Here is a 19,053-nt window from a genome sequence, read left to right as displayed (position 1 = left end):
TCTCCCTGAGTTGAGCATAACACAGGCTAAATCTGGGTTACTTCATGAACTGAGACATTTCCAAATCGAAGGATGACAGGCAAGACAGCGAGGAAATATATACAGCCATGTAAAATTGTGTCCTTATATTCAGTATCAGCTTCTGTCACATGTTTTCTACATCAGTTACTTATAAACTCCATGTATATATACTAATATTTGTAAATTTGAAAAATTTTGGTTTCCATATTGATTGGTAGACTTTGAATTTTGTTTGGATGCAATCCTGAGTTTTGTGCACATCAAAAGTAATTCTGAGTACATTTCTGTTCCATAGGTTTTGAGTTAGTAAGAACACTGTTTTTTACCACAAAGCTATGCTTCACCAACATTTGTATTTATATTATCACCACAAAAAACAATATTTTATCTTCAGTGTCAAATTTTTCAATTAAACTTATGATAACCTTAGCAACTTCAGATGTTTCTATTTTTTTTTTTAAACTAGAGAATGAACTTCCACATAATCTAATCCTTTGAATTGGATGAAATACAACCAAAACACTTTTGTAATTAACAAATTTTCTAGTGGAGACATCTGATAATATTGATATAAAACTGACATTATTTGACAGTTTTTAAAGGGAAACATCACCACTTCAAGTACAAGCACAAGAAAACTTGGAATGGAAATGAGTAAACTTGATTTAGAAGAGTCATTTGATACAAAGGGAAAGGTGTGCTTCACACTGACACGTAAACACACCTCCTAGAGCAGCTGCATGTTTAATTGTCTAAATTTGTCTTAACTTTTGAAGTAGATGCCAATTCTTCTCCACCATATTTGTGCCTTTTGGTTTTCAAAAGGACAATGATATCTCTACTTGCTCCCATCGTGGATTTGGTAAATGTTGATAAATATTTTGTGTAAGTCACACATTTATTAACAGCTTCTTTTGAGCAAACAAAACCATAAGTTTTGGCTTCATTTAAGCTAACTTCTAAAAGGCTTTGTTGTAAAGTTAAAAAAGTGTTGCCAAACAATAAAGCAAATCCTTAGAGCTTGACAGAAGCAAATAAATAATCTGCACTAGAAAGAATATTCAGATTACACTATACTCTATGACAAGAATGCTTCACTTCTATTTCCTAAACATCATTTGTATAACATTAAGCCACAACTTCCCATGTTTCTTACTGACTCTGAGGTGGCTCTGTGCATGTCACATATAACCACATGGACAATGGCAGGGCATGAGCAGGTATACAAAGTGGCCAACAGGGAGAAAGACCTTGCAAATTTTCCTGCTACCACCTAAGATCAGAGAAGTCAGCTGTCCCTGACTGCTTGTGCTTGAGTTCTTAGCTTTAAGATCCAGCAACTTGTACATTCAAGGTACTAGAATAAATGAAAAGTTACCGAGGAGGGATTTGCGTTACTCTGATGGGGCAGGATCTTTGAAGCCTCAGCAAGGTTACTCTCCTTTTTGGAATGCTGATCCAGGGAAGGAGGAGCTGGGTTAGAATATTCATCATTGTCCTGGAGGGTGGAGCGTTCCAATTCCTCCAATAAAGCATCTATATAAGAAATAAGAGAATTATAACATAGAATAAGTCTCCAGAATTATTTTCTCTTTAACCAGTGTCCCCATTCATCTCCTTCTTCTCTTGGATAAAGTTATTTTCAAACACCTTCCCTTCCTCCTTATTTCACTTACACTGTGACCTGTTATACCAGGAGATAGTTAATGCCTCCTTATATTCTGGCTTCTTATTTCCTATCGTTGCATTCAATATCATAGTCTCACTCTATACTCTGACTTCTTATATTGCAAGTATTCATTTTATTCATTCATTAGGGCAGACCACCCACAAAGATCCTCAATTAGAAAAAGATAATCCTAAATATAAAGACAGATCCTAAATATGTTTCTTATCAGAAAAATATAAGCAATTTTATAAACATCTTAAAAAATACCAGGGAAGTAACACACTCTTAACCCTGGTGATTTTTTTGCTGTTGTTATTTTAAATTTCAAGAATGATTCCAAGCAAATAAAAAAATTCTCAAAACAAAGTGTAAGTATTCTTTTAGGGTGTGGAGAGAATCAGAAGTTGAAGAGAAGACAGATAATGCAAAATCAAGATGTTGCAATTCAAATAGTTGGGACTTGTTTCTCTTGTAGTTTTCTTGGGAAAACTTTATAATCATTATACTAGCATTTTTCTGTTGTAATGAAATTAATAATAATTAATAAAAATTAACACATACCAGCCACAGTGCTCAGAAGTTTACACATTTCATTTAATTGTCATAACACTTTGAGGCAGATGATATTATTGTCCTTAGTTTTAAGATTAAAAAAGAGACAAAATAACCAGCATAAGTGCAGAACCAGGACTTGAATCTGGGCTATCTGATTCCAGCCCCCAAACAAAGTTGGAGGTCATAGTCCCCACTTCTCACATGGATTCTCCAGGTCTTCTTGAGCAAGACATTGTCTCTGAAGCTGTTTCCTCATCTACATAAAGAAGTAGTTGGACAGAACAATATTTTTCAAATTGTGCATCAAGACTCATTAGTGGATTACTAGTGGATTTTTTTAACCACAAGTTAAAGTTTGTAAAGCAATGAATTATATTATTTCTAAGAACCTTCCTAGCTCTGAAGTTCTCAAATAAAGAAAATGAACTTCACAGTTCATTCAAATTAATAAACACTGATTTTCATTTATGTCAGATTTGCGGAGTACGGATATTTCTTAAAGGCATAAGAAAAGATCTAATCGTATTTTACAAAAAATTCTGTGGAACTTTCTCAATCATGCATACCACAAAATTTTGACATTCATGCACCATTTTATAAATAAGAAAAATGACATCAACTCTTCTGGTCAAATTACCCTTCAAGAATAAAGTAATGGGAAAAATAGCAGGGATATCTAGAGATTAAAAAAGACTTAAGGGCCAGGCTCAGTGGCACACACCTGTGATCCCAGCGGCTTGGGAAGCTGGTAGGAGGATCGAAAGTTCAAAGCCAGCCTCAGCAAAAGCAAGATATAAGGCAACTCAGGGAGACCTTATCACTAAGTAAAATACAAAATAGTGCTGGGGATGTGGCTCAGTGGCCAAGTACCCCTGAGTTCAAATTCCCAGTACCAAAAAAATAAATTAAAAAAAAAGACTTAAATTCAATATATGATACCTATTTAATCATTAAGTACACTTTAAAACACTAAACTTTTATACACTTTTGAACACTGAATAGTCAATAAATACAGTTAGTTTATTCTAGGTGTGATAGTTTTGAAAATATTAAGTGATTTCTGTTAATTTTAGGTGTGATAATGATATTTCATGATATTGAGAGAAATCACTATTAAGTCTGTTGTGAGTGTAATACTGGTCTTATGGTATAAATATACCCTTGCATTAGCAATTAATGCAGAAGTATTTACAGATGAAATCTGAGAAGTAGCTTTAAAATGATACAGAGATGGAAGGAATAGGTGGATATATATAGAGGTATATATATATATATATATAGGTGTATATAAAAATTGATTATGTATGTTCTACCTTTGCATATTTAAAAATTCCCTTATTATAATGCAAGATTTTTGGTTTTTATTTGTCTGTGTAAGTGTGTGTGTGTGTGTGTGTGTGTGTCTAGTACCAGTGGTGCTTTATCATTGAGCTCAACTCCCACCCCTTTTTGGTTTTTATTTTGAAACATGGTCTTGCTAAGTTGCTCAGGTTGGCACCCAACTTGACATCCTCCTGCCTCAGCCTCCTGGAATTTACAGGCCACTATGCCCAGCCTATAATGAAAGGTTTTAAAGAAGTACAAAGAAAAAGAAAATTAAGAAAGAGAAGTAAAACTTTTTGTCTCAGAATCTCATTAGCCAGACTCAATACTAAATTTCAGAATTGCAATCGTTTATTATATTAAAATATAGCCTCTTTTTAATTTTCTACTAAGCTTTGCTACAACCAGAAGTCAAAGTTCTTCCTAGATTAATAAAACGCATTTACAGTAAAAATTGCAGGAAGCGGGAGACCATACTGTGAAGCGCATGGAAGCATCAGCTATCAAAAGTCACGAAAACTCTCCTGAGTCATGAGTTAATAAGGCTTTCTCTTCCTGTTTCCTGAAGAGTTTCTGCCTTTTGCCAGATTCTGTAATCTGAAGATGACTCATTTCAGTATGACAGATGAGATTATTGGGTGTGGGGAGGTACTAGACTGAAAACTCTTCAGTCCTCTCCCTAGTGCTTCTCCATGGAAATCAGTACCTACATTTATATGGAAGGAATGCAGTGAGGGATCCTGGGGGTCTCCCAAGGTTGAAATGAAATGATCCATAATACTCCTGGTTCTTTTTATCTACCATTCTCGTGTAATGAGGATTTAGGTAAAACCTATGGGGCTACAAACTCCTAACCTCTAAGGCAGTACTGCAGAGAGGAAAGATTTGCTCACCTAAGTCACACTATTCTCAACAGTACTCCTTTGCTGAAGCGGGAGGGAAACAGTCTTGGGGTAACTATGGAGCTGATGATAGTTTGAAGAAACTGATGGGGTACAGCCATCAATAGCCCACTGGATAATCTGTACATGTTAGCTTCCAGGCTACCTGGTACTTTCTACATTTCTCAAAAAGATTTCTTTAACATCCATCCTGCTCAGTAAATGCAAAACTACACAATTTCTTAATGGGGTTATTTCATTGACCAGAATACCTGAACTAACACAATTTTAGTACAGGAGAACACCTTGCGGCTTAATTGGTTTTGGTATCAGATGCTCCTGGGAGTAACACTGAACAAGTTATTATGGTTTTTTACCTGAAAAAAAAGTAGATAATATCTATTTCAGAGGATTGCTGCAAATACTAAAATGATTTACAATATCATCTAGTTTAAGCCAATGTCACTGAATAAGTACTAGTTTCCTTTGATTATCTTAATGAAATTTGGTACCCTTTAAAAAAAGAAAACCTGATGGGACTCAGGCAGAAATGCAAATTCTCCCAACACTCACAATTCATAAGAATTTGTATTCTATCCCAGGTTCAAAATATGCTACCTCCTATCAAGTGTGGTGTTGTAGGCCTGTAATTCTAATGGCTTGGGAGGCTGAGGCCAGAAGGATCCTAAGTTTAAGGACAGTCTCAGCAATTTATCCAGATTCTGCTTTAAAAAAAAAAAAAATTTTTTTTTTTTTAAGGCTGAGGATGTAGCTCAATAGTAGAGAGTTCCAGCTTCAAACCCCAGTACTAGAATTTTTTTTTAAAAAAAGTCAATCTGCAGTATCAAAATACTTTACTTCAAAAACTTTTTTCTTTTCATTAACATTTCTCCCCTCCTGTTATTTGTTCTTGTTCCTTCCTCTTTCTCCAGCTCTGAAATCACACTCCAACCAACATTTTCTTAAAGAAATTGTACAAGATATCTCATTTATGGTTGTTGTTTGCACTTTTGACATATCTGTGAACACACACAAATCCTGAACACTGAAGAATTAATACAGCTTGAAACCTTGGTACAAGTTCGTGGCTCAATATTAGGAGACTGCTGCAATACGCCCCCCCCCCCCCCCCGCAAAAAAAGTTGGCAAAGTCTACTGAATAAGTACCAAGAATGAAAAACTTTGCATTACTCCAAAGCTTGAAATTAGTTCCACTGCCCATTTTACTTACTTGCCTCAAAGTGTAAGGAGGAAGTATTATATTTTCAGGCCACAGTAATCTACTCCTTCTGGATTCCTCTGAATAAAAAGCTTACCAACAAAATCACTGTAGTTACAGTACTATGTCTTCTTGATTTAATACAGTGCCACAGAACAAATAAAACCACTCTGGCCTTTCTCCAACCTCTGCGGATCCTTTTTTCTTGTACTTCTACCTCATTTCTCTTCCTCATAACACCATCTCCCCCCATTTTCTTCCTTTCACATGGTTTCTCCACAAATCACATCTCTGCAGTTGTCTAGCTGTGTAGTCACCCTATGATCTCCAGCAGTCCCCAAAAGGGAAAAGCCCACAATAAAAACTGACAATTTCAGTCACAAATCTGTCCAGAAGTACTTGTCCCAGAGTTCACACTGTAGTAAGCACCAAACTCTCTGCATATTGTGCCACTGCAAACAGTGAACTTACTGTTGCCCCAGTCATAGTTCCTCATGCTCACTCTTGTATGGATTGAGGATAGATGCGAAAAAAATCTTCCAGCACTATTCCCTGTCTGACTGCAAATACACCCCACCATACATGGAGATGGTGGCCAAGTCTTCATCCTCTCCGTTTCTCCTCCAAGACACTCCTCACTCACCCAGCTCTTCCATTGTTCCACACCCAAGATGCTCTGGTCTCACAGGTTGTGAAGAACTGCTTTGGCATGTGGTGAAGAAGAGGACCACAAAGGAACTAAATGAGACCGTCTAAAGCAGCCTCTACAACTTTTTTTGGTTCCTGTATTTGCTTAACACTTCCTCTCTTTTGATTTGGTGAATTTCTTCTTTTCTTGTAGGTCACAGTTTTTAAAATGGGACTGACATAGGAAGCAGGTTGGAAGGTTTTGAGTTTTTGTAGTTCATTGGTCAGGGTGATAAAGATTCAAAACTAATTTTGAACACCTGCTATGTGCCAAAATTCATCTTGAACTAATGGGAATGGCAGGTATACACTTGTGGGGTTTTTTCCCCAAGTGTAGATAGATAACTCATGTTACTAAGAAACTGCTCTTTTTTGTTTTTTTTCTGTGAAGCTGAGGAACCATAGAGGCACAGCCACCTTAAAATTTCAATCAGCATTAACTAACACCAAATTCTTTACTAAATTATTCATAAATTAAACTTACTTGCTTTCCTGTATAGTTTGTAAGTCCTTTAAAAAGCAGGGCAGAAGTTGGATTCTTGGCCACTGGCTTATTCAGTGGTCCAAAATGCAAACATCTATGAAGTAATGAAAAATAAAACTGGAAAGTTTAAGATACAAGGTTCTAGACTGTGTGGACATTTGAATTAAACACAATTCCCCCCTAGTGATATTACCCTGTAGCAGTATTTTTTTTTAACTGACACTGGGATTAATTTTTTTTATCACTGTTATTTTATTCAATCGGGTGAAATAAAACATTTACCAAAGGCCTACCATCAGGCAGTAAGGAACTGTAATAATTGCCTCTTAAAATACATTTTACCCAGTTTTTAACAGTGAAGTAGGTTCAAGGAATCGTAATTTATAACAGACTAGGTAGCATTTCTACTTACAATAATCCACATTTTAGGTCAAAGCCCATGATCTTTCTTCTAAAACACAGTGGTCTTTTGCTTGTTTGTTTAAGGAATCATTCCACTGTCTTTTTTTTTTTTTTTTGGAAAACAGATATTTCTCTGTATTACTTTATGCAGCCATTGGATGTCAGTGCTGTTTTAAAAGTCTGCTCACTGCAAATACTGAAAAATCCCCCAATGACAATATGCCAAACGTTTTTACAACTGGAAATGACATTAGCTCTATCAAAGTGCAAAACACTCCGTAGTGAATATAAAACATTTGCCTAATCTTAAGTGGTAAGTAAAATACTGGAAAGAAAAAATGTACTTCAGCAGTTATCTGCAGTTCAATTTAATGATTAAAGAGAAATTTGGAATTGAAGGAAATCTTCTTTCCTTCTTCCTCCTTTTCAGGATTTTAACCCAGGATACTTTATTTTCCAGAGGTAAAGAACTATTCTTGCAAATCGTTCCTTGATTATTAGGGATTAAGGGAAGGAATGGGAGAGGACCACGGCATTAATGACTACAACTTGAAGATCATCAATGGAAACTCCCTTTTGACGCATCAGGAAAACAATTTGCTTGCACACGCTAGAGAGCAGAAAAATAACTTCTGACAAAGCTGCGGTCCCGACCGTGCTTCCTGTGCAGCAGTAACATTTATAAACCTCAAACTTCCGGGTGGGGAGTTTAGCTTCTCCGAGGTCACTAAAGTCACGCTAATGTCTCTCTCCAGCTCAGGGACCACAGCCAAGCCAGGCAGTGACGCCAGCTCCTTGACGCCTCAACATCTGGCAGCAAAGCCACTTTATAATGAATTCCACACATTTTATTAAAACTGAACTGAGTGGGGCATTGCTAGGCCCCTGCAGACCCGATTCGCTCCCTGACCTCCAAGGGCTGGCAGGAGAGCGGGTCAGACACAGGAAGACAAGACGAATAATATAAAATGAACGCTGGCCGGCCCCATGATAAGCGTCATTTGAACCAACCAAAGTAAATAAGGATTATGATATTGCCACTCCGGAAAAGATACGCTAACGCCAAGAAAGTACCAAGAACTGGGAGATAGCCTTCCGGGCAAGCCTTCCAGCAACGGGCTCAGCAGCTGAGCCCGGATGTAGGCAGGCGTCCCGGCCTAACCCGGAAACGTTGCCTCCGGAAAAAGCAAACTACCTTTCCCGTCGTGACTTGGTCAAAAACTCCCAGCATCCTCTCCGCCTCTGGTTTCCTATCATTTTTCTTGAAGCGTAGGGTAAATACGACTTCATTTCCCAGGATGCCCTTGGCCAAATTATCCATGCGCATGCGTCAAGAGGCGGGCCCACATTACTCCGCCTCCGACCTACCGCCGCCATTTTTTCGGAGACTTTCATCCGGCAGCCGACGGGGCTTTTTTTCTTAAAGGAGAAGCGACAGCTCAAAAAAATTTCCCCCTTCTCCCCGCAAGACCTGGTGGCGTTGGGGACAGAAAGGACAGAGACAGGGAAGTGGGGTAGGGGTGGAGGCGGCAGAACGCCCAAGCTACTTCTCCGGTTTAAGGAAGCTTAGAAACAGCTCTTGTGGCACTTGCGGCTCCTTAGGGAGGCAGGTGCGCGCGCAGCTAGTCCGGGGCGCGCGCAAGGCGGAGAAAGAGGTACTTTTTCTAACCACCCGCCTCCCTCCCTAGATCTACCCCTCCCACTGCCCCTAGCGCGCATTGAACTCCGGAGGGGGGAAAAGGTCACTTTGTGATTGTCGCGAGACGCAGCCGTTTAACGGTGAGAACGGGTGCGCGGGGAAGGAAACCTCGCGCGCTCCCTTGGAGCTGTTTCTTCATTGGCTAAGGGAGGGGTTGGGGGCGGGAACTTAGTACGTCGCTGCGTCAGGGACCGCGGGAGTACGGGCAGGGAGGCCGATCCTCTTCTCCGATTGGTCCGCTGAGCGTTTGTGGCGGGCGCGCGCGCGTGCCGTCAGCGGTAGCGGGTCTTGAGTGGCAGGGGGAGGGGGGGTATCCTCGGAGCGGGCGGAGGGGAGGGGGGAAAGGAGCTCAGGGTGAGAGTGAGCCGGACGCTCCGGGAGGCGAGGGGGGCGGGGGGAGCAGCGTCGCGGCCGCCGCCGCCTCCGCCTCCACCGCCTGGAACGAGGGGGTGGGGGACGGACGAGCCCCGATGCCGGGGGAGACGGAAGAGCCGAGACCCCAGGAGCAGCAGGACCAGGAAGGGGGAGAGGCGGCGGCGGCCAAGGCGGCTCCAGAGGAGCCCCAACAACGGCCCCTTGAGGTGGCGGCGGCGGCGCCTGCGGGGACCACGAGCAGCCGCGTGCTGAGGGGAGGTCGGGACCGAGGCCGAGCCGCTGCGGCCGCCGCCGCCGCCGCTGTGTCCCGCCGGAGGAAGGCCGAGTATCCCCGCCGGCGGAGGAGCAGCCCCAGCGCCAGGCCTCTCGACGCCCCAGGGCAGCAGTCCCAGGCCGCGAAGGCCCCGTCTCCAGTTCAGGGCAAGAAGAGTCCGCGACTCCTGTGAGTACCGCAGCATTTCAGGCGGTGGTAAAGACCCCCCTCTGTCTGCACGCAACCCTCTCGGCTCCCGTAGCGCCCACTCCACGTGACACCCTGCCTGCTCTGCCCCCTGCCGGCTCTGCACGCCAGATGTCACGCCGTTTCCCGATTTGCGGTCTATCGCTTCCCTGCACCCTGGTGTCCTCTATCTGTCTGGCCACTTTCCCGCTCCCTGAAATCACTCTTTGTACGGTGCTCTCTTTTGCTCCCTGATGACCCCACCTCTTCCCTGCCGCCCGCAGGCATGTCCCTCTCTGGCATCTGCCACCCCCTTTGTCAGCCTATCGCTTTCCCTTCGGCTGCTTTCCAGTATTACATCACATCCCCATTAGGAAATCAACAGCAGGTTCCTTGCCTTCAAGAATGCCCCCCCCCCCATTAATTAGCCCAAGAACCAATTCTAATAGTATGTTTGTTTTTACTCTCCTAAATTGACAAATTCATTTTTCATTTTTTTTGTAAGAATTTGATACTTCTCATCAGGGCAAAGACGTATAGAGTATTTTGTATAACTAAACTAGGTGAATACTTAATTTTTGTTTTTACCAAGTAGCATGTTTTTTCTTTAGTTTTGCATCTATTTTAATAGGAATGTGTGCTTCATTCTTAAGAGAGAGTCTGGAAGGAATTATTACCTAGAGGTAATAGAAGAACCACAAACAAATGGCCTGGAGCATAAATATTTTAAGTAATTTAAATATAATGTTTATATATTAAGAACACTGGAACACACAGATTTTTAAATTACAAAGCTAATCACATTAGCTATTGAATTCATTGCTGAGAACGTCATTTGTGTCCTTAGACTAAGTGAAAAAAAAAATTAGTAAAAGCAAAGAAAATTGAAAGCAGTGTCAGTTTTAAGTTTCCGTTCCTCCAGTAGAGAGAGTGGCAAGGTTTGACTTGCACTACACCCAGTACATTTAAAGCCTAAAAGAAACTTGTGACCTGGCATCCTTGTGTTAGAAACCTCAGGAAAAGGAATAGAATTCAGAGGTATCATTTTGGTAGAGAAGTGCTTTCAAAGTTCCGAATGCCATTTAAGTTAATGTAACTTAGAGAATTTATTGTATAAATTGCAGTTCTGTGGACAATAAAAATTATATCTAGAAATTTTTCAGCTGCAGTTGGAATTCTAATTGCTGTAGATGCATTTCATGTTCATAAAAATTTTAAAGTTCTATACTTAATTTCTTATAAGTTTCAAAAGATAGGTATTATTAATCTTATTTTGATATAAATTCCTTTGGTGACTTTCTTTACCTGTGCCTCATAGGGAATTACGCACTGTATTTCACTATATAATTGTCGCAGATTTCATGCCAATTTTTTTGCAAAAAGGTGGGGTATGACCATTATACAGATTTTTTTTTTTTTTTTAAGTGCTGGTATTACTTGAAATTCACTTATTACTAAATATCTTTGGTGCAAGATTAGGATGCACAGGATACTTGTGAATATATGTTAAAATTAAGTAGCTCAAATCCGTGCACATCATTTCTTTGTGACAGTTTAGAGAATATATTTGTTTAAAACAAGTTAACACATTACTTGTTATTAATTCCTGCATTAGAATCAAAATATTACAAAAGAAACTTTACTCAAGAAAATTTATTACAGTGTTGCAAAATATGAACTTAGGAAATTTAATCTGAGTCAGATCTTGCTGGGTTATCGTTAGTTTTTTTATCTGATGTGAAGTCCTGGGTGCCTCAGGAAAGGTGTGCTTACTGATGGTACTGCAGTGTTCTAAACAAAATCTGTTTTCAGAAATACACTGACAAGCATATCAAAATCCTAAGTAACTGTTTTAACCCACATTTATTTTTTAAAGTGTACCATAGTTTAAAAGTTCGGTAAATTTGACCAAACTTCTGTTCCTATCATAGGTAAATTATTTAGTAGTTAAAAAAAAAAAAAAAACATTGGGTTTAAATCAGAAAAGTTCAGGTCCCAGCTTTATAGTGCTAAGTGGCCCTGGGCAAGTCACTCAGTGACTTCAGATCTGCTTCATCTGTAATTGATATTTTATGAACTTATAAAATGAGCTTTATGGTTGGGTGATAGTTAGGTTATAGTTTCATAAACTTTAATATACATATATCCTCAGCCTTTTTTATTTTTTATCTGGAGACAGGATTTTGCTGAGTAGCTTAGCTGAAGCTGACCTTGAACTTGGAATCCTCCTGCCTCAGCCTACTGAGCCTCTGGTGTTACAGGCATGCACAACCACTCCTGGCTGAATTTATAATTTGTTTATTCACATTGAAATGTTTAGGAGTTAACAGGGAGAGTAGTAAATGTTTATAAATGAAGGGGAATAAAGAAATTTTCAGTGAATTTATTCAAGAGAAAGGCAGGAAATTTAAATGATAGTCATTATAAAGTAAAGTCTAAACAGCTAATTGTAAGGAAAGATATACCAAATTTTAGCAAAGTTTATGCATTCTTATTACTTAATAGCTAGACTCATCATTTGCTGTATTTTAGCTAGTAAAATTATATACATACGATTCTTGGGCTGTTCCTGGGGCTCAGCGGTAGAGTGCTCACCTAGCATATTCAAGGCGCTGGGTTTGATCCTCAGCACCACATAAAACGAAATAAATAAAGTAAAGGTATTGTGCCCAACTACAACTAAAATATATCTATATTAAAAAAAGATTCTCAGTTTATATATTGTCATTTAATCTTTTAAATAATTATATAAGGAACACGGTAACTTTAGTAATTTTGGATGTGATTCTCCCCCCCCACCTGCTTTAATGTTAGAAAAGACCTTGCTTTTTGCTAATGTGAAAACAATGAGATTGTTAATATATAAAATAACTTTTCATTCTGCTGTACAATATATGCATATCTTGTGTATTTCAGATTTTTAAACTTTATTAACATACATTTTTAACCTTTATAAGTTCAGCTAAAACTGGAGTATTTTTTTTTAATATTTATTTATTTATTTTTAGTTTTCGGCAGACACAACATCTTTGTTTGTATGTGGTGCTGAGGATCGAACCTGGGCCGCACACATGCCAGGCGAGCGCGCTACCGCTTAAGCCACATCCCCAGCCCCATAAAACTGGAGTATTTTTAATGGTCATCTTTCAGGTTCAGATAAAAGTTGTAGCTGAAGCAAAAGTATTGCTTTTAATTTGTGGTATATAGAATTCTATTTTGCTGCTGGCTATGCTGGCACGCGCCTATAATCCTAAGGGGTTGGAAGGCTGAGGCAGGAGGATCTCTTCAAAGCCAGCCTCAGTAAAGCAATGTACTAAGCCACTCAGTGAGACCCTGTCTCTAAATAAAATACAAAATAGGGTTGGGGATGTGGCTCAGTGGTTGAGTGCCCCTGAGTTCAGTTCCTGGTACCATAAAAATAATTCTATTTTGTTGTCCTTTTAGGGGAGGAATTGATGAAAGTAATAAATTTTTAGGTGGCATTTTTTCCTTATGTTTTTGCTATTTCTCTTTTGAGGGCTATGAATATGAGAAGAGGCAATAATATCCTGATTTGAAAAAGCTTAGAGCCCATTGTTTCCAGAAGGGTTCAATTGTACAAGACTGGAATCTTGAGTGATCCAGGATCCTAGAGCAATCAGTATGGTGGTAAAAACATTGAACCATTTCAAAAATTTTTCAGAAATTTAGCTTCTATTGTTATTTTCATTTAAAGCTAAGAAGATTGATGGTTATCTTATATTAATTGCACATTTATAATATAAAAGAAAGTTATAATCTTTCAAAAATATATGGAACAACCGACGTATTGGACAGTGCAGATGCAGAATATTTCCATCACTGTTGAAAGTGTCATATTTTACTCTTGTACAAAACTGCTTTAGTTGCTTTCTGTATCTCTCTAGAGATGAACCTAAAAGAGATAAATATGTATGTTTTCAGGAAATGTGCAAGATTGCTCATTTAATGTTTGACTCTTATTTCTTTCAGATGCGTAGAAAAAATAACAACTGATAAAGGTAAGACTTGGTCATTTTTATCTCTCTTGTATATGTATGAATGACACTGTGTTATAATCTGGTAGAAAGTAGAATAAGCTCCAGCCTAATTCAAAAAAATTCCCATATAAAAGGAACTTTTGTTCAGTAAAACATTAGTGAAGTTGATAGAGCCTATTTAGATGTCATCAATCAGATTTAGATAGTAAAATATCTTGACAGTTTTTAGAAACTCAACAATGAGAACCATAATTATTATTATTATTATTATTAGTTGTAGGTGCACAGCATGCCTTTATTTGTTTAGTTTTTTATGCAGTGCTAAGGATAGAACCCAGTGCCTCACACATGCTAGGCAAGCGCTCTGCCACTGAGCTACAGCCCCAGCCCAGGAACCATAATTTAATGACAGTTTATTATAATTTTTAAAGCTATTTAGCCTTTTTTTAATGAAGTAATGAAGAAAGAAGTAATACATAGTATATAGAATAAAGTGTAGGCAGTGTTTATACTGGTAGAGACTAAAATTTTGATTGCAGTTTGAAGAATACAGAAAGAAAATGTTCTAAGATTTCAGCCTGGTGAATAATTAAATGAAGTTATTAGGTCATTTCTATGTAATGTTTTAGCCAAGTAAATGTTTATTGAATCTGGTTTTCTGTTTGTCTGATTTATGAAGGAAAGCTGATGTTCACTTTTTTCTTTCTAAAATACTTTTATTTAAGAGATTTTATTCTGGCTTTGTAGATTGAATTATTATAATTACTGCCACTTGATTGAGCCAGTAGCCCATTGATTACATTTTTCTTTTCTAGGTATTGGTTGTGTTGTTTAATGTTAAGCTCAAATATGTGGGATCCTCCTTAAAACTGGAACAGTATACTCAAGTATTTCAATTATTGTATATGCTTTTGACTCAGTACTAACAGCCAGTTTCCAATACCTGGAGTCTACTTAATAGTTGAGAGTTGACCAGTGATTTTGTTTTTGTTTCTCTATGTGATATTGGGGATTAAACCCAGAGACACTTTTACACTGAGCTACACACCCAGCACATTTTATTTTTTATTTTGAGACAGTCTTGCTAAGTTGCTAAGGCTGATTTCAAATTTGGGATACTCCTGGTAGAAAGTAGAATAATCTCCTGAGTACCTGGGATTATAGGTATGTGTCATGATACCTAGCTACCAGTTACTTTTTTGAGGTCCACTTACAGCCTGCTTATTTATTTATTTATTTCCATACATATGTGTGTGTGTGTTCAGGCAAGAAATATTACATACTAGGCAAAGTTTTGTGTAGAAAGCTTTGCATGATTATTTTGTCTGCTGAGTTAAATGAAAACAGTAGTTATATCTGCCTAGAACGGAAGGTCTTATGTTCAGAGACATTTTATAGATTTTTATGATGTAAAAAAAAAAAAATATATATATATATATATATATATATATATATATATATATGGAGACAGACCATAATCAAGTACCAGAGCAGTTCTTATTTAAAAAAAACAACCTGCCTTCATCAGAGCTATAGTTACTTTATGTGTCTAAAGAAATTACTTTGGGTTGACTTGAACAATTTATATAGACATTTTGAACCCCTTTTTGGGGGTAAATGATCTTTGTGTAGATAATATTAAACCAGAAGTTGGCATGCTATTTAGTTTTGCAGCTGTGGAAAGATTAAAACTTTATTCTTGGTAATTCAGTCTCAAAATCTCATCTCACTTTAATCCACTAGTTAAATGATCTGAGTCTGTGTACTCTCAAACTCCCATCTCCATGTCTTCATTAGTTCACATGTTAAGAGTAGCTGCTCAACCCTAAGACCCGTATCTAACATTACAGGAGAGATTAGTGAAAAAGTCAGAAAGATTCTAGTACTCACTTTTTCCTGTACTATTTGATATTTACAGTTCACCTCAGTTCTTTCTTCTATGTCAAAAAGTTGCCTGTAGACCCTGGCAGAGTCTTCATATTCCGTCTGCTGAATTTTTATTCATTTGTATTTCAAAGAAACTTTTTGAAAACGTTTTGTTATTTTTTAGAAGTTATGACTCTCTTTTATTAATATTATGATATTTTTATGATTGTTTTTACTCATTTGCTCCAAACAACCAGAAAGTTATGCTTTCCTTGAATTGAAAAGAAGAACCTTTGACGTGTTTCAACAAGTAAACAGTATTGTACAAAGAAAGCAGCTTTCCATGATTTTTAAGTTGCAAAGTGCTACATTCATTTTTCAAACTGAAGAAATAATAAAGAAGCATTATCATGAATTTCTGTTCCTACTACATTTATTTAACCTTGATAGGTGTATATAAAACAAATAGAAAGGTATTTTGCTAAATAATGGTTATTAAATTTATTCAAAAAGTGTAAGTGAAATTAAATCAAAGCAACCAATACTGTACTCACAGTAATAAAGTAAAAGGGTGGTTTATCTAAATGTTTATCTAAACTTATTGGCACCCCTGCTTTACTCATAATTTTAATTTCTTTTAAAAACTATACATAAAACCTAATTTTTTCTCCTGTCTTTTGGGTTCTTAGTGAATAATAGTTAAAATTGCTTAAGATCCAACATAAAAATTGGGCAGCGTGATGCTTTAATGTTTACTAATGGATGTTTAAGGTGTTTCCTGGAATAATTGTCAATACTACAGAGTTAAGTAAATATGGGCAGTGTTTTGCGTTATTAATGTTAGATAGAATATACTGTAGGTTTTCTTAGGAATTTTTTTCTTTTTTAGTATTATGCAGTATAAATACCAAAATGTACAGCAATTACCTAATTTATTTTACTATGAAACCCTCTCTAAAGAATATCTAATAAAATCAATTTATGGAAGACATTTTGGGATAGTTGTTGCTTGAAAATTTTACTGTATTACACTTTGGGACTCACCTTTTATTCAGAATAGTTCTATTTTCAGTTACTCTTGTTACAGAGAAGTGACCTTTGACAAAGATTAGTCATTAGATGAATTCAGAACATCTGGAAAGTAGATTATTTAGGACAGTTTAACTCTTAACTCTTTGTGGCACCTAGTTTATTGTACTCAGCAAATATGTGTAATTATTACCAAAATATTAGCTTGTTTTTCTTTTTATTCCCTCTGCCTTATATCATATCCTCAGATATTTGTTTTAGATTAATTTAGTCTAATTTATAGATTATGATCTCTCCAATCCCTGCCCCTATGACCACCGCCACCCTTCCTCCTCCTGGGGTTTGAACCATGGGGCTCTTTACCACTGAGCTACATCCTCATCCCTTTTCATTTTTTATTTCGATCAGTCTCCCTAAGTTGCCAAAGCCAGCTTTGAACTTGGATCCTCCCACCTTAGCCTCCCAAATAGCTAGGATCATAGAGATTCACCAGCATGCCTGGCTACTTGATTTTTTAAAAAAAATTAGAATCAGTTGGTATTCAATACTTTTTTCATAATTTTACTTTCAATAGTTTTTTATTTTTACTGTGTTGGAATACACTTTATTAATTTCTTGTCCTTTAAAATCAGTCTCCTACATCACATTGTTTTCTTTTGTAGACATGCAACTTCACAACATAATATTGCTTCTTCTATCCTTTAAAGATGCATCTCATTTTCAGTATTGTTAAAACAATATTTGTATTATTCCTCAATTCATAGAACAGGCACTCTAGTTTTTTTATCTCACTCCAGCAAGGAAATCTCACTTTGGCAATGTTTACCATTTGAGTTTCTATACAGAATAAGATGTGCAATATATTCAGGACATGGTCTTCGTAATTCTTGAATAATTTTCAGTATTCTTAATCACCTTGTTTTACTAACTATAATAAAATGCTGTCAGTTTTGAACATAAAAGAACTGTGGAAGGAAAGTCTTTGGTGAGAAAGGGCATGTATAAACCCAATCCCAACCCTTAAATGTGCTATTAGTTTTAGTTGATGCATTCTCTTTTACATATTATATTCTAAAGTGAGCTTAAAAGAAAAAAAAAAAAATCTCCCGGTTTCTCTTAATATTGCTTAATATTAATGCATCAGTATTAATAATTCAAAATGGAGTTTCTTATAGAAAACAAGCAAAGTGGGCTAACGATAGACATATACAGAGTAGTCTAGATAGATTTTAGAAAATGAAGTTTCTGACTCTGGTATTGATACTACTCAAGCCTCAGAGCTCTGACAGTACATTAAGTAGGCTTTTTTTCTTTCTTTCTTTCTTTCTTTTTTTTTTTTTTTTTGTTGTTGTTAGTGGATACAATACCTTTATTTATCTTTATGTGGTGCTGAGGATTAAACCCAGGGCTTCACACATGCTTATAAGCACTCTAGTACTGAGCTACAACCCTAGCCCTACATAGGCATTTTATTTTTCCTTCCTTACAAGCCCTTTATCATAAGCAAGAGCCATATTATTTCGCAGTATGAGAATGAACTCAAACATCTTGTTCCTTGTTAGGGAATGGCCCAGATCATGTAGTCTGTTTTCTAGTTCAAACTTCCAGATCTCCTATATTTCTTCTGCTCTTGTAAATCCTTAGAAGTAAAGACACACAATACATGCGGATTATGATAGAGGCTTAGAGAGACTTATCAACTTATTTCACTTATAGGACATTTTGTCAGATAAATGGATCTTTCACAAAAATAACAAGTTGCCCATTACAATTCAACTTCTGACACATTTATCTTTATTCTGCTATATATAATAATTATACTAAGATGCCTTTTCTAGTAAACACCTCTTGAGAGTTATAGCAGCATGCTTTGATGGAAGAAAGGGAAAACTAATGTCCTAGGTGGGTAAATTCATAGCCAGAATTTAAGAATCCAAAACCCCTAAGAAAAACTCACCTACACATGAGGACATAACATTGTCTTCATTCTAAAATGATCTGAATGGACAAGACACTCTCACAAAAAGGAATCAACTGATTTAATGCCTCTATATCCAAGAGGGATCAAACTCCTCTGAATTAAAACTAGCCAGATTAATCTCACTACATTCAGGCAAAGGCCCCTTTAGCATCTGCATTTAATTGTCTTAGAGCAAAACTGTGCCTGTCTTCTGCCTCCCTATTTCATTAAGCCTGGCTAGCTTCTTTGATTCTAAACTCCCAACTCGTAACCTATTTGTTGATTTGTGTGTAATTTTGCTGCTTTGTCAGTTTCTAAACCCTGTTATTTTATTTACTGTAATCTTTTGTAAATTTTGGTATTTTCTATTGCTGTATTTTTAAAAACATCTAAACATTTAGTGACTTAAAGAACAACCATTTAATATTTTTTATTTGCATGTTTCC

General features: G+C 37.2%; 2 protein-coding genes across 3 annotated transcripts in view; one reads left to right on the top strand and one right to left on the bottom strand.

The window, feature by feature from the left end:
• The window catches only part of Lpxn (leupaxin), a 33,326-nt gene extending 26,637 nt beyond the window's left edge, over nt 1–6,689 (bottom strand). The window contains exons 1-2 of the mRNA XM_027944515.3: nt 6,312–6,689; nt 1,400–1,557 (exon numbers count right to left, since the gene is read on the bottom strand). Coding sequence (XP_027800316.2) covers nt 1,400–1,557; nt 6,312–6,324 — 171 coding nt within the window. The 5' untranslated portion in view covers nt 6,325–6,689. The remainder of the gene's footprint in view (nt 1–1,399; nt 1,558–6,311) is intronic.
• Nucleotides 6,690–9,312: 2,623 nt separating this feature from the next.
• Nucleotides 9,313–19,053, top strand: part of Zfp91 (ZFP91 zinc finger protein, atypical E3 ubiquitin ligase) — a 29,803-nt gene continuing 20,062 nt past the window's right edge. For both annotated transcript variants that reach the window (XM_027944414.2, XM_027944413.2), the window contains exons 1-2: nt 9,313–9,757; nt 13,745–13,773. In XM_027944414.2, coding sequence (XP_027800215.2) covers nt 9,411–9,757; nt 13,745–13,773 — 376 coding nt within the window. In that variant the 5' untranslated portion in view covers nt 9,313–9,410. The remainder of the gene's footprint in view (nt 9,758–13,744; nt 13,774–19,053) is intronic.

The sequence above is a fragment of the Marmota flaviventris genome, chromosome 9 (genome assembly GCF_047511675.1).
Source record: "Marmota flaviventris isolate mMarFla1 chromosome 9, mMarFla1.hap1, whole genome shotgun sequence".
Classification (NCBI taxonomy): Eukaryota; Metazoa; Chordata; class Mammalia; order Rodentia; family Sciuridae; genus Marmota; species Marmota flaviventris.
This window is presented reverse-complemented; position numbering and strand designations above follow the sequence as displayed.